At 20.2% G+C, this 13741-nt stretch overlaps 1 protein-coding gene across 3 annotated transcripts in view; it reads left to right on the plus strand.

Annotated features, from left to right (window-relative positions):
* The window catches only part of LOC129606764 (choline-phosphate cytidylyltransferase A-like), a 47050-nt gene extending 33987 nt beyond the window's left edge, over positions 1-13063 (plus strand). For 2 of the 3 annotated variants that reach the window (XM_055517289.1, XM_055517290.1), the window contains exons 2-7: positions 11-1255; positions 6034-6072; positions 7442-7627; positions 7726-7863; positions 7962-8124; positions 8220-13063. In XM_055517289.1, the coding sequence (XP_055373264.1) occupies positions 635-1255; positions 6034-6072; positions 7442-7627; positions 7726-7863; positions 7962-8124; positions 8220-8800 (1728 nt within the window). In that variant the 5' untranslated portion in view covers positions 11-634 and the 3' untranslated portion in view covers positions 8801-13063. The remainder of the gene's footprint in view (positions 1-10; positions 1256-6033; positions 6073-7441; positions 7628-7725; positions 7864-7961; positions 8125-8219) is intronic. The other variant, XM_055517291.1, reaches the window with a different exon arrangement.
* The last annotated feature ends 678 nt before the right edge of the window (positions 13064-13741 follow it).

Raw genomic sequence — 13741 nt, forward strand, 5'->3', positions numbered from 1 at the left:
TTCATTTTAGATTATTAAAAAAAAAAGCTGAAAAATAGCATCACCACTAATATTGTCTAAAAGGAATAAATTATATTATTGAAAAGAAGAAATTTGAATTTACATTGAAGATCAATAAATTCTACAAATACAAATACAAAACAAACAAAGTTTTCTTTATTTATTAAACAAATTAGGAAAAAGCTCAAAATAATTTAAAATTTTTTTTTAATTTAAATAAATTAAAATAGCAAAAACATATATTTTTAAATTAAACTGAACTTTTTGATTAATAAGCATTCACGTTTCTGATTACTTGAAATTTAAATTTCAAAACAAATTGTTAAGTCACGTTGAAGGAAAGTTCATCTTCTGAAATCAGTAAACAATATTGGAAAAAAGCAGAAAGAATTTTATATTCAAATTGATACGAGTACAGCCATTGTGTAAAAATATCGTCATCGAAGTAATATTCAAAAATTTGTTAAAGGAAGGAAGCACACATAATAAGAAACAAACGAAATATTTAATTTTAAAAATTCAAAATAAAATTATTGAATTACAATTTAAATATTGGCAATTAATAAATATATATACATAAATATATTTATAAAATATATATACATAAATATAAAAAGAAATTTTAAATTAGAATATGGCATCATCGATTTTATCAAATACAACAAATTCAACAAATTCAAATACAACATTATCATCATCATCATCTACAAATAATGCAAGTAGTATAGTAGGAGGTGTATCATCAAGAAAAAGGCCATATGACGATTTAATTTCAACAACAAATTATTCATATACTAATGGTAATAATAAAAATAATTATTTAACACAACAACAACAACAATTAAAAAAACAATTATCAATGGATAATATTGAATTAAAATTAAAACAAAATGGTTTAAATAATGATAATAATAGTATATCAAGTAATAATGTTACATCAAAATCATTATTACAAAAGAATAAATCTAAAATGACATCATCATCAACATTACCAATTAAAACAACAACAACAACAGTAAGGAAAACAACAACATCAACAGATTTTTCAACAAATCAATTACATAATAATAGTAATTTACAAAATGGTGATAATGATACAGATGATGAACATCAAAATATTAATAATCATCATTGTAATCATAATGATATTGGATTATTAGATGATAATAATGATTCTACATTAAATTGTAGTAATAATGGTCATACTATAACAACAAATAATAGTATACCATCATTAGTTTCTGTTAATTTTCCTGTAAGTATATAATATAAAATTTCATATAGTTTGTAGTAATTAAATTTTTTATTTAATTTATTTCTCTAAATGTAATAATTATCATAAAAAAAGTAATAGCATAAATTGATTCAATTTTTTGATGTTAAATATTATTATTGTATTGCAATTTTTATTAATTTCATTAAAATAGTATTTATTATTATTATTATTATCAAAATTGTGTAGTTAAAAATTTGATATTGCAAAATTATAATTCATTTAATAATTCCGAATTTAAGCACTTTGTTTTACATATTCAATGTCATTATTAGTTAACATTAAATATTAATTATATTATAAAATTTTTAATTATTTTTCTGATTTAAGATTAAATTTTCCAGATTACTATCCAAAATTATATTTGAATTTCAAAAAATTGCGTACTAAATATTGAAAATTATATAAAAAAAAATTGCTATATACTAATTCTAACTAATATTTAAATAGTTATCAAGTTAATTATTTTTATTACAAATGATTCATTAAATCAACAGGGAATTTAAATAAATAATTTTTGAGTTCTACTCAAAAAAATTGAATCATTTATGCTATTAAGAAACAATTAAAAATATTATAAAGAATTTATTGGTCTAATATTTCTCAATATAAAACTTGTTAATGATTATATTTTTTGAATTATAATGATTATTATATCTGCTACGCCTGTATTTTCTATTCAGTTCGCGTGTACTTAATATTTGAAATTTTGCGTTTTCTAATACTCAGTTATATTTGTTTAACGACATTAAAAATTTTCAAATATTTTTTTTTGTTTCAATTTAAAACTTAGTATCGCTTGTAATATGGGTGGGTAAAAATTTACTAATATAGAAATTATAATAACGTACACATATATGTATAAGATTTTATGTTTATATTTTTAAAATTTGTTGTCTGCCTATATCACTTGATTTCCCAATGAATTTAATTCCAAATGAGTGATTCAGTTAAAGAAACTATGATATAATCATGAAATTTAATTTTAAAATTATAGAAAAAGCAAAATATATAAGTATAAATTAAAATTTTAAAATATTTGCGTTGGTTTATGAAAACATATTAATTAAAATTTGATTATATATTTAATGAAAATTAAATCTAATTAATTGAAATTATTTATTTTTGATTCTTTTAATAAATTGTGGTATAAATTTTCTAAATATTTATTGTATGTTTTCATTATATTCGAGTAATTCTCGTATATAATTAAATTTTTAGTGAATTACGCTAAAAATTAATTTAAAATTTAAAATTATTGTTGAATTTTGTTATACAATATTTAAACAAATGTTTAATACTTAATTCGCAAAATAAATATTATCTCATACTATTATAACATATTTAAAAGCTTAGCTTAGAACATGATCGATTATTCATTATAATTAATAAAATGTACACAAGTTAAGGGTTTTATAATTCCTATATGAAATATATACAAATATATATATATACAAATGGTACTGCAATTTTTAAGCTGGCCAAAAATACAAACTTTTAGCATTTAATTCCTTTTTTTGTTTAAATGGGTTAATATATGTATATATTTTTTCAATTTGTTTGTTAATTTCTTATAAGTTAACCATAATTTTAAGAAATGAATAGGTGTATTTACAATTGCCATTATTAAGCTTATCCAATATTTTGAACTGATTACCTTTTAAATAATTTAACATAGTTATTAGGCGTGAAGTTAACCATGAATAATGAATTACAATAAATAAAAGCAATTTTTTATGTATTTAGTTCGTATAAAATTTCAACTACATACTATAATAAAGTAAATCGATTACAAAATAACCGCATCTTGACTTCATTTCAATTATATTAACAATATTTTTTAATAAATTTCAAAATTTCCAATTAAATATTAATATTTATATACAAATATGCTTGGTAACTGATTTTCCGTTCATTTTACAAGCTTCAATAACTATCCCTTATATAATTTAAAATATATATTTTTTTTATTAACGTAAAATTTAATAATTGCCTTGGTATTTCCGGGCAATTTTTTTTTTTTTTTTCAATTTTTAAACTTGTTTTGAATTCGACTTGTGATAATATTTGTATTAAATTTATAATAGATGAGTATACACAAAGTATATATAAATATAAAATTATGGTACTTTATTTAAGTAAAAAAAAAAAAAATATTTCAGCTGGATTCTGGAATCAGAAAACTTAAGTACTTTGTACTTATATGATAATAATATAAAATGATAATGAACTAAAAATTCTTGTTGATTTTGTTAACAAAAAAAAAACTAAATTAAGAAATGAAAAATAAATAAAATTTAGTGAAGTTTACATGATATTTAAAAAAAAAACTAAATAAATAAACTACCACATAATTTATTTAATTATTTTTTAGAAGCAAAAAAAAAAAATAATTCAAATATTTTTATAGTTCAGGGGGCTTGTATTTGTAACCTTTTTTCTATGATTAAGAAATTCTTTTCTAGACCAAATTGATTATAAGAGAAGATTTTGTATTACAAATAGGTATAGGATGTTTCAGTGTTTACATATTTTAAGTTTTATGGTAATTATTAAGTAGGGTTTTGCTACTTCTTTCAAAATGTCTCTCAGATCTCTCTTTGATTGAGACTTCTCCCACATTGATATCTTAAAACTGTATTTCCGTAAGATAATCGGATCGCGAACAGCTCATAAATGGACCGTAAATTTCAAAAGATTCTATGGATCGAAGTGAAAAGGGCCATATAGGTCTCCAGCCTCCCGCTAATAATATCAAAAATAATATTCTAATTGAATTGTTTTCTCTATATTTTCTTTAATTAAAAATATACTAAATGTATACTATGATAAGAATTGAAAAAAAAAATAACAAATAAATAAACAAAATTTACACATGTATTTATTAAATATTAATTATTAACAGTAATTATATTATAAATTTAAAATAATAAAAAAAGAACAACAATTTTAAATGATTATGTATGGTATGATGTGGTGTGATCATGGTCGAAGTCTAGACATCCACTTTTAATTTCAATATTTTTAAGTATTCGGTACACAATTATTATTTACAATCATATGATTGTAAATAATATTCATGATTGTGTAACAACTATTGTGTGATTCAGAATGAAATAAAAAAAAAGAAACAATAAAAATATAAAATTATAAAATTACTGAATGAAAATAAGTACATACTTATTCAGGACGTATATGAGAATATTGTCATGCGTTTTCAATTGAAAAATTATTAATCCAAATTTATAATAATAAAAAAAAAATTTTGATAACAATATATTCATAAAAATATCGGATGTTCAAAATTTAATTATAAGTACTAAGAATTAATAGATTTTACAAAAAAAGGGGTAAAAATACTCTTTTGATGTTATTAAAATTATAAGACTGATAAGAAAATTAGAAAAAAAAGCCCCTGTTTTCATTTTATTTTAATAACAATTTTTTTTAAATTACCGACTTTAGTATTATGAATCTAGTATAACTTATTCTAATCAAATTTTATGATAAGATAAAAGAAATGTGTAAGGAAAGGAGGAAATTCTTATTAATTAATTGTGAATTTTTTAAATTAATTTTGTTGGAGCTGAAAATTTAAAAGATAATCTTCTGTTTTTATTATTTTTAGAATTGTTCAGAATCGAATTTTTATAATAATAATTTTGAAATTGTTAATCCATTTGAATAAATTTTTTTTTTCGTTAATTTATTTTTCCTTTTTCTTTTATCTCGTATTATATAATTAGTTTAAGTGTTTGGAGAAGGTTTTATTTTATTTGCGTTGCATAACGCAATTAATAATTCTTATGTTTTAAAACGAATATTTTAGAATAGATTTGGTTTTATTAATTGAATGAAATTTTAAATTTTGGATCGTGAATATTGGTGAAAATCAAATTATTATATTTTATAGGATGAACGTTTTCTTTTATGCACGCTACGGTGAAAGTTCTATATTATTGTACATTTTTAAGTCGAAGCGAGTTAAATAGTATGCAAAAACTTCAATCGTTCAAAAATTATATTAGTAAGACAAAAAATTTTATGCGGCAGTGAAAAATTTCTTTATTACAAAATGAATTGCCGAATGCACTTTATTACAGCGAGTAATATCCGAGCAATTTATATTTTTAATTTTTATTGTAAGCAATTTTCAAACTATTGTAGAGGTACGAGTTAGAAATATTTTAGAACTGAGTCAACGAAAACCCATAACAATATTTTTTAAGCTATTATTAATATTAAAGAAATTAATTATTATTTATTAAAGGATTATTATTAATGTTAATAAAATTTAAATATGTACTTGTAATTTACAATTTGGAATGATTCGTGAAATGTCAAAAATAAGCGTAACATAAAATCTGTTCTTAACATACAAATGTTATACCATTATAACATACGAGTATAATGCCTATTAAATCAATAAAATATTGTTTGTTATTGTATATTTAAAAATATAATTAAATAATTAAACTAATTTTAGAATAGATTTTCGTGTCATTCAATTGAATATACAATATACGCTTTGTTAGAAAAACCTTTTCGGGTAAATAGTGTTCACTGTTAACTTAGATTTGCTAATATTATTTACACTTATTAAAGAATGAAATTTTTTTTGTTATTTATGAGAAATTAGGCTACAATTATTGGAATTGTTATTTAGAAAATATTTTCAAACCTAAAAATAAATTTAATAATTTTCTATTAATTTTATTTTTAAAAATGAAATTTATGTGTATATGTATATATATTTTCAGGGGTCTAGTACAGTATCGGACCTTGAAAATTACGATAAGGTACATTGTTGTTATTGAACTGTTTTCTGTTTTTTGTTTTGTAGTTTTTTTTTTTAGTTTTAGTTTTGTATTCAAAAATATACGAAAAGTATTTATTATTATGTTGTAGTGTGATTTTTATGAAATTCATATAAAATAATATTTAAAATTTTTTTTTACATTTTTACATTATTTACTCAATGTTTATGCAAAAATAATGTTATCTTATTGCTATAACAGCAAATTAAATGCAAATCATTGCTTTTTCTTTTATATATTTTTTTTTTATCGCTCTCCTATTTATTATTTATTAAATTCATAATAATTGTTATGCTCATTTTCAAAAACAGTTAAAAAATAACAATTTAGCACCCACATACCTATATTAATTTACTACATCATCAATCTAAGTTAGATAATTAATAAATACCATCCAAATACTTGTACTTATTTATTTATTTTTTTTCTTCTTACCCATTTGTTACTTTCACGATGTAATCGATAATGTCAAATACTGTTCAACAAGAATTGCATCTGACAGTTACCAACTGGCGATAAATAACTTTTTGTATGCAATCAATTAACAATTGCTTTAGCAATAAATTATTTTTGAAATTTTATTAAATAAAATTACTTATTCTCTTCAAAATTTTCCATTTTGCAAAACAAATTGACATTATTAATTACATGACATTTGTTTTTGGAATTATTATCGCTTACACTACAAATGTAGACATCTATTGACAACTTTAAAAGTTACTATGTTTTTGCTAACTGCATACCAGCATTTTACATTATTGATTACACCATCTTTATTCATAAATTTTTCATTCACTCAGCTAAATTCTAATTAAAAATCCCTTGTTGTTTTTTTTGTTCATCATATCGGAGTTTTTTTAATTAATTAATTTTAATTATTTATTTTTAATTAAATAAATAAATTAATTAGTTTGAAAAAAATTGGTTGATATCTTTGCTTTCGTTTCACTTTTAGAATAATTTAAAAAAAAAATTTTTTTTGAAACTTAGTAGTTAAGTAAATAATTTTGTTATATTAAAAAATTCAGAAATTAAAAAAAATTAATTTATTTCATTGACTAAAATTATTTTATTTTTGTTTTCACAATCATTCATTACAAAAATTGTGTTATTTTAGAGTTTTATTTTAAGAATTGAATCCCCTAATACCTGCATACTCTCTGCATAATATTTTTAAAACACTGAAAAAAAAAGAAAATTTTACTGTTTAAATCACAATTTTTTTTTAGTAAAAATGAATTGTAAAAATATGTTTTATTCTTCTGAACTCACAAGAAACAATGTAAAACATTTTACATTTTATTTAAAAAAAAAATATTAATTTTTTTAAAACTTTTTATTTCTATTTTAGACAATTTGTAAGCCAGCTCCATTTTCAACTGAAGAAGATGCTATACGAGAACGTGAACGTTGTAATTACGCACAAAAAATTACACTTCAAATGGCAAAATCTGGTAATACACCACGTCGTATTAGAGTTTATGCCGATGGTATTTATGATTTATTCCACCAGGGTCATGCAAGGCAATTGATGCAGGTAAATTCCATTTTTTTTAGATGAATTATTTAGATGAAGATGTTCATTTCTATTTGGCTCACAAATTCATTACATTTTTTTTTTTTTTTAAATTTTAGGCTAAAAATATATTCCCAAATGTTTATTTAATTGTTGGTGTTTGTAGTGATGAATTAACACATAGTAAAAAAGGTCGAACTGTTATGACTGATAAAGAACGTTATGAAGCTGTACGGCATTGCCGTTATGTTGATGAGGTAAATAATACTTATATTTGAACATGTGGTTCAACTCAAGTTCATATCAAAAAATTTTATAACATTTGATTGATTTTTGTTTTCAATTACTTTTTTAGGTGGTTCCAGATGCTCCATGGAATTTAGATGATCAATTTATTGAATACCATAAAATTGATTTTGTTGCTCACGATGACATTCCATATACAGGTGATGGTGTTGAAGATATTTATGCACCATTAAAAGCTAAAGGAATGTTTGTTGCTACTCAACGCACAGAAGGTAACAAAAATATTTGAATTTTATTTTATACCAAAACATTATCAATTATCAATTAAACAGTCTATTTTATTAATTTACGTTTTTTTTTTTTTTAGGTGTTTCAACATCTGATATTGTTGCACGTATTGTTAAAGATTACGATATATATGTAAGACGTAATTTGGCTAGAGGCTATTCTGGTAAAGAATTAAATGTATCATTCCTATCTGAAAAGAAATTTCGTTTACAAAATAAAATGGATGAATTAAAAGATCGGTCAAAGCGTGTTATGAATGAAGTTAAAGAAGATATCATTGGTAAATGGGAAGAGAAATCACGTGAATTAATTGATGCTTTCCTATTATTCTTTGGACGTGAACGATTAAGTCATATATGGAATGAATCAAAGGGTAAAATAATGCAAGCATTAAGCCCACCAAGTAGTCCAAGCGGTTCTGTTAACGGCGGTGACGATAATGATACCGATGATGAAGATGAACATTGGGATGATGCAACAGAAAATGGACATGATTCAAATTATGAAACATCATCGCCGCCATCAAAACGATCACATCAATTAAAAAAGAGTGCATCAAATGGTAGCACATATTATTTGAGTAAAAGTTCCAGTACGAATAGTTTAAAAATTGCACGTGCTGAATCATTTGCTGATGAATATGAAAGTCCGAGACGTTAGAAATTTTTTTTTTTAGGAAAAACAAAAGGAAAAAAATTTAATAAAAGAAAAGTAAATATGTATAAGGAAAGAAAAATAAGGATTTTTTTTTTTTTTGAGTATAGTAGTAAAAACAAAAAACATGATACAATAAAAATTAATTTATAAAAAGAAAAGAAAAAAAAAATTGTCCTAAAATTGTATTAAGAAAAATTAATGAAATAAGACAATTGGAACCAGAATATATAATTGAAAAGTAAAAAAATAAAAAGCGTAGTGTTTGGAATGTCGCTAAGATGTAAAAATCAAAAATTATAAAAGTAATTTGATGATAAAAAACGTGGATGAAATTTCCAGATCCAAACATTAAGTTGATAGGAGGATAAAATAAAAAAAGTATATAATATATTAGCGTTTTTTTTTTTATAAGAAAATTTTATTTATAAATGAAGCCAAGAATTCAATTAGGTTTTTTTTGTTAACACATTGTTTTGTTATGTATACCAATAATAAATTGTTTTTTTTTTTTTTTGTTTTTTTTTATTAAGAAATTCTCAATATTAACTAAATAGAATTTAATTTCAATTTAAAAATTAAAACACAATATTTTTCTAGCACATTTTTTTTTTTAATTTTCTTGTCCTATGATGGTTTTTTTTTTCAATAAAACCAAAAATTCAAACTAAAATTAACTTTGAATTAATTTTAGAGTTAAAACAATCTTCACTTACTTATTAATTACTTATAATTATAATTAATATTGTTAGATATTAATTTTTTTTTTTTGTTAATATTTATTTATTTAATATCAATTAATGTTTATGAAATGAAATATGAGCTTTGATCGTCAAATTTTTATATAAAAAAACAATTGATTTTTTTTTTCGTTGCTGGTAATTAGACGACCGCATAAGTAATTTTCGCGAGAAATGTAAAGTATATGGTTAATTATTGCATAAGAAAATGAGAAGTTGAAGAATAAATGGTTATTATCTGGCAGATTTAAAATTTAAATATTAATATAATTTGAAAAAATAAATTCATATATGTATATGCATAAAAATATATTGAAATATGTACAATTTCTTCTTCAATAACTATTTCAATTAAGTAATATATATTATTGAAATTGTTTTAAAAAATAATTATTGTAAATCGTTGAATAAATATTTATTAATAAAATGATTTTAATAATAAATTTGTAATATATTTAGATCAAGTGATATATTTTTATCAAAAAAAAAACAAAAACAAAAAACTTAAAAAATAGTGAATTTCAATATCTTGACAAATAATTAAAAAAAAATTAATTTTTTTTTTTAAATATATATTAAAAAGGAAAAAAAAAAATATGTTGTTGTGCCAAAATGAATATGATCTGATTAAATAAAAACTTTTGGGAATTGAATTTTGTTAAAATTATTTCATTACAACAAAAAAGTAATTCTTGTCTTCAAAATGGCTTTTAATGGAAGAAATCAATTAAAATTTATAAAGACAATGACCTTATATGATTTAGCTCAGAGTTTGTTCTGCATTAAAATGCAATTGTTTTTTTTTTTTAAACAAAATTATCACATTGAATTACAATTTAAAGGTTTACGAAATTTTGACCCTTGCTACTTATTGCTATTAATAATAATTCGTAATATAAAAGAAAAAACTAGGAATTTTCATATTTCATTATATTACTTATAAAAATTCAAAGTTTTGCAATTTTTTTAAAATTTTTGATAATTATATACATTGAAATAATTAATAAATTTAAATAAATTTAAACAAAATTGTAACTCTATTGGTTAGAAAAATGAATTTCTAACGCACTTAAGAGTTATAAATTATTTAATAAAATTTGATAAAAATTTTTTAATACATATTAAAACAATTAAAATATTAATATATGACAATTATAAAAAAATTCAATAATATACTGTACCCAGTTTATGACAATATAAGTTAACATATTTGTTTAATAATATAAATTACAAAATTGCAACCAATTTTTAAGCATGTTACTTAGAATGAGTAATTTAAAATTATTTTTTTTTTCGATTTAGCTTTTAGCATTTAAACAACAATATTTAAAGAAAACGTAAAATCGAAAAACTCAAAAATTATAATATTAAAGATAATTGTATTGTACTTTGGCTGTGGTTTTTTGAAAAAAAAAAAAAAAATGTAAGAAAATATTTTTCTTATTGAATGCGGGTTTTTTCTTTAAAAACCCCAAAAAAAAAATAATGTTTTAATTTAATTTCAATCTTCTCAATTTCTTTGCACAAAATAATTAATAAAAAATATAAGGCTTTATAAAAAGAGATAAATAAAAAATAAAAATAATAAAATGTTGAAAATATGAATATTTCGAATTCTAAATAAGAATACACAGAAATTATTTATTACTTTGATAGAGAAATCAATAGAACATTAAAATTTGTTAATAAAATTAAATAAAATTACGTCTAAGTAATTATTTGAATTTTTTTTTTTTACTTAATATCTACATAAACTTGTATATTAAAATGTATAACAGTTTAATCGTTTAATAAAAAAATATAAAATATTTTTAAAATTATTAAAATAAATTGATTGAATTAACTAATCGATAACAAATATTAGTTTTGTTCAATTAAAAGTACAACTAAGTAAAATTGGAATTGGAACTTTTAGATTTTTGTTTTTTATTAAGATTCAATAAAATTTCCTTTTCTATTTTAATTAATTTTTTAAATTAATTTTTTTATTTTGATTTTTGAAGATATTTTATGTTATTAGTCTCAATCTCTAAATTTATTTTCATATTCTTATTATGTAAAATTAAATTATATTCTATAAAATAAGTTTTGAATTAAAATTTTTGCTTTTTCATTACTAATTTTCTTGGTTCTAATTTATAATATTTTGAAAAAAAAGAAGAAGAACTTTAAATGCAGTTCAAAAATAATAAAATTTAAAATGAATAGAAATAAATTAAAATCGTTAAATTATATTAAATCTTTTAAACAAAAAGGAATATAAGCAATAATTAAATTTTACTTAATAATACAGAAAAAATAAAATAAATTATAATAAATAATTTTCGTAAATTTCGATATACTTATATAAAAAAAAAATCTTTTTTAAAAAAAGTGATATTCTATCATACTAATACTAATTAATATTTAATAATATTTTAAAATAAAAACTATAAAAATAATTAAGTAAATGAAAAGAAAAGGAAAAAAAATTGTGTACAAATTTATAAAAAAAAAAATTGAAAAATTTTAGAAAGTGTATTTCCTCATACGAAAAAAGAAAAGAAAGCTACATAATATGAAATATAATATAAATGATAAAAAAAAAATAGTTACTTATTTTCCAAACGCAAATATTTAATTGTATAAATTATAAATTATTTTAATTTTTTAACTTTAAACATTTTTTGTATTATTGTTAATTTTTCATCATTTAACATAAAATGGAAAAGTAGTGCTGTAATGCACAATTTTTAAAAACAATTGTAAATGTGTTCTTTTAAGTCGTATGCAAAGCCATTAGATTTATAATTCTACTTGCAAAACATGTTAACTTATCGGGTACTGGTAATTCTTTTCTAAATGACTTAAAAAAATTGACTTACAAAATATAATTCTTTTCTTAATAAACTCTATGTTCTCAAAATCACTTTGGCTTTATGCATAATATTTAATTATAGATTTTAACTTAATTTGAAGATGCAAGAGCTTTATTGCATTACCCAAATTTTTTTATATACATTACATTTGATGTAATATATCATTTTATATATACATTACAGATACATTATTTGCTCTATCTTAATTGAATAGGCTCGTCACCTACCTAGTTAATTCAATGACGCCCGAAACTGGTTCGTTTCTATTTACAATTATCATGTCAGCCGTATGCTCCTCCTAGGAGGGCAGTAGTATAAAAAAAAAACTAAATAAATTGTGACTCGGCTTACCGCAAAGAACTTTGGTATTTTTGTTAATATTTATGTGACATTGCATTACAGTCGCCGAAACACAGAACGAACACTTTTCTGTTTTTAAAGTATATTTTTATTCCTGTCCTACATAAATTAAACTATTTAAGAAATTTTTTTAGAAAATTCAGAATCGAGCTTATAAAATTAAATTAAATTAAAAAATAAAGAAATATTTTTAGAAACCTTTTAAAGTTAAAAAAGAAAAAAATTTGCTTTTTCTTAAAAAAAATTATATATTTCAAGTAGTAATTGAATTTTATTTTATAAAAATTAAATTTTTTTAATAAATTTTTTGATTTTAATAAATTTTTCGAAATAAATTCTTTTTTTATTTTTTTTTTATTATTATTTTTTAATATTACCATTTTAATTAAAATTTTTTTACTATTATTATTAACTATTATTATTATTATTGATAAAAAGAATAAATTAAAAAAAATAATTAATATTTATTAAAATTAAGTTATTTAAAATGAAAAACAGAAAAATATATTTAAGACACAATTAAATTAAATTATAATGAGACAAAAATTAAAGTAAAAAAAAAAAGTAATGAAATTATGGTTAAAATAAATTAAAAATTTTAAAAACAAATCATTTTTTCTTGTTATTTAATTTTAAGCTTATTTGAATGAATATTTTTATTTAAAATATATTGTCCCAGTATTACATTAAATTTCTATTTTTAAATTATCTGAGATTTCCTTGTATTTAACGAAACCTCAGATAATTTAAAAATAGAAATTAATCATATTCTGTATTAACATATCCTGGGCCTCGAAAATTCTAATTCTAAAGTTTTAAAGAAACAGGATATGTTAATGTTGAGAATTAAGAGATTATTAATTAAATATATTCTTCAATTTACTATAAACCTCTTGATTCTACAACAATAAAACATAATTTATTTCCAAATACTTCCGTATACGAAATATATGTTTTCTAAACTAAATTAAAAATAAATTAATGAGGGT

The sequence above is a fragment of the Condylostylus longicornis genome, unplaced genomic scaffold, assembly GCF_029603195.1.
Source record: "Condylostylus longicornis isolate FDR11 unplaced genomic scaffold, ASM2960319v2 ptg000022l, whole genome shotgun sequence".
NCBI classification, from domain to species: domain Eukaryota; kingdom Metazoa; phylum Arthropoda; class Insecta; order Diptera; family Dolichopodidae; genus Condylostylus; species Condylostylus longicornis.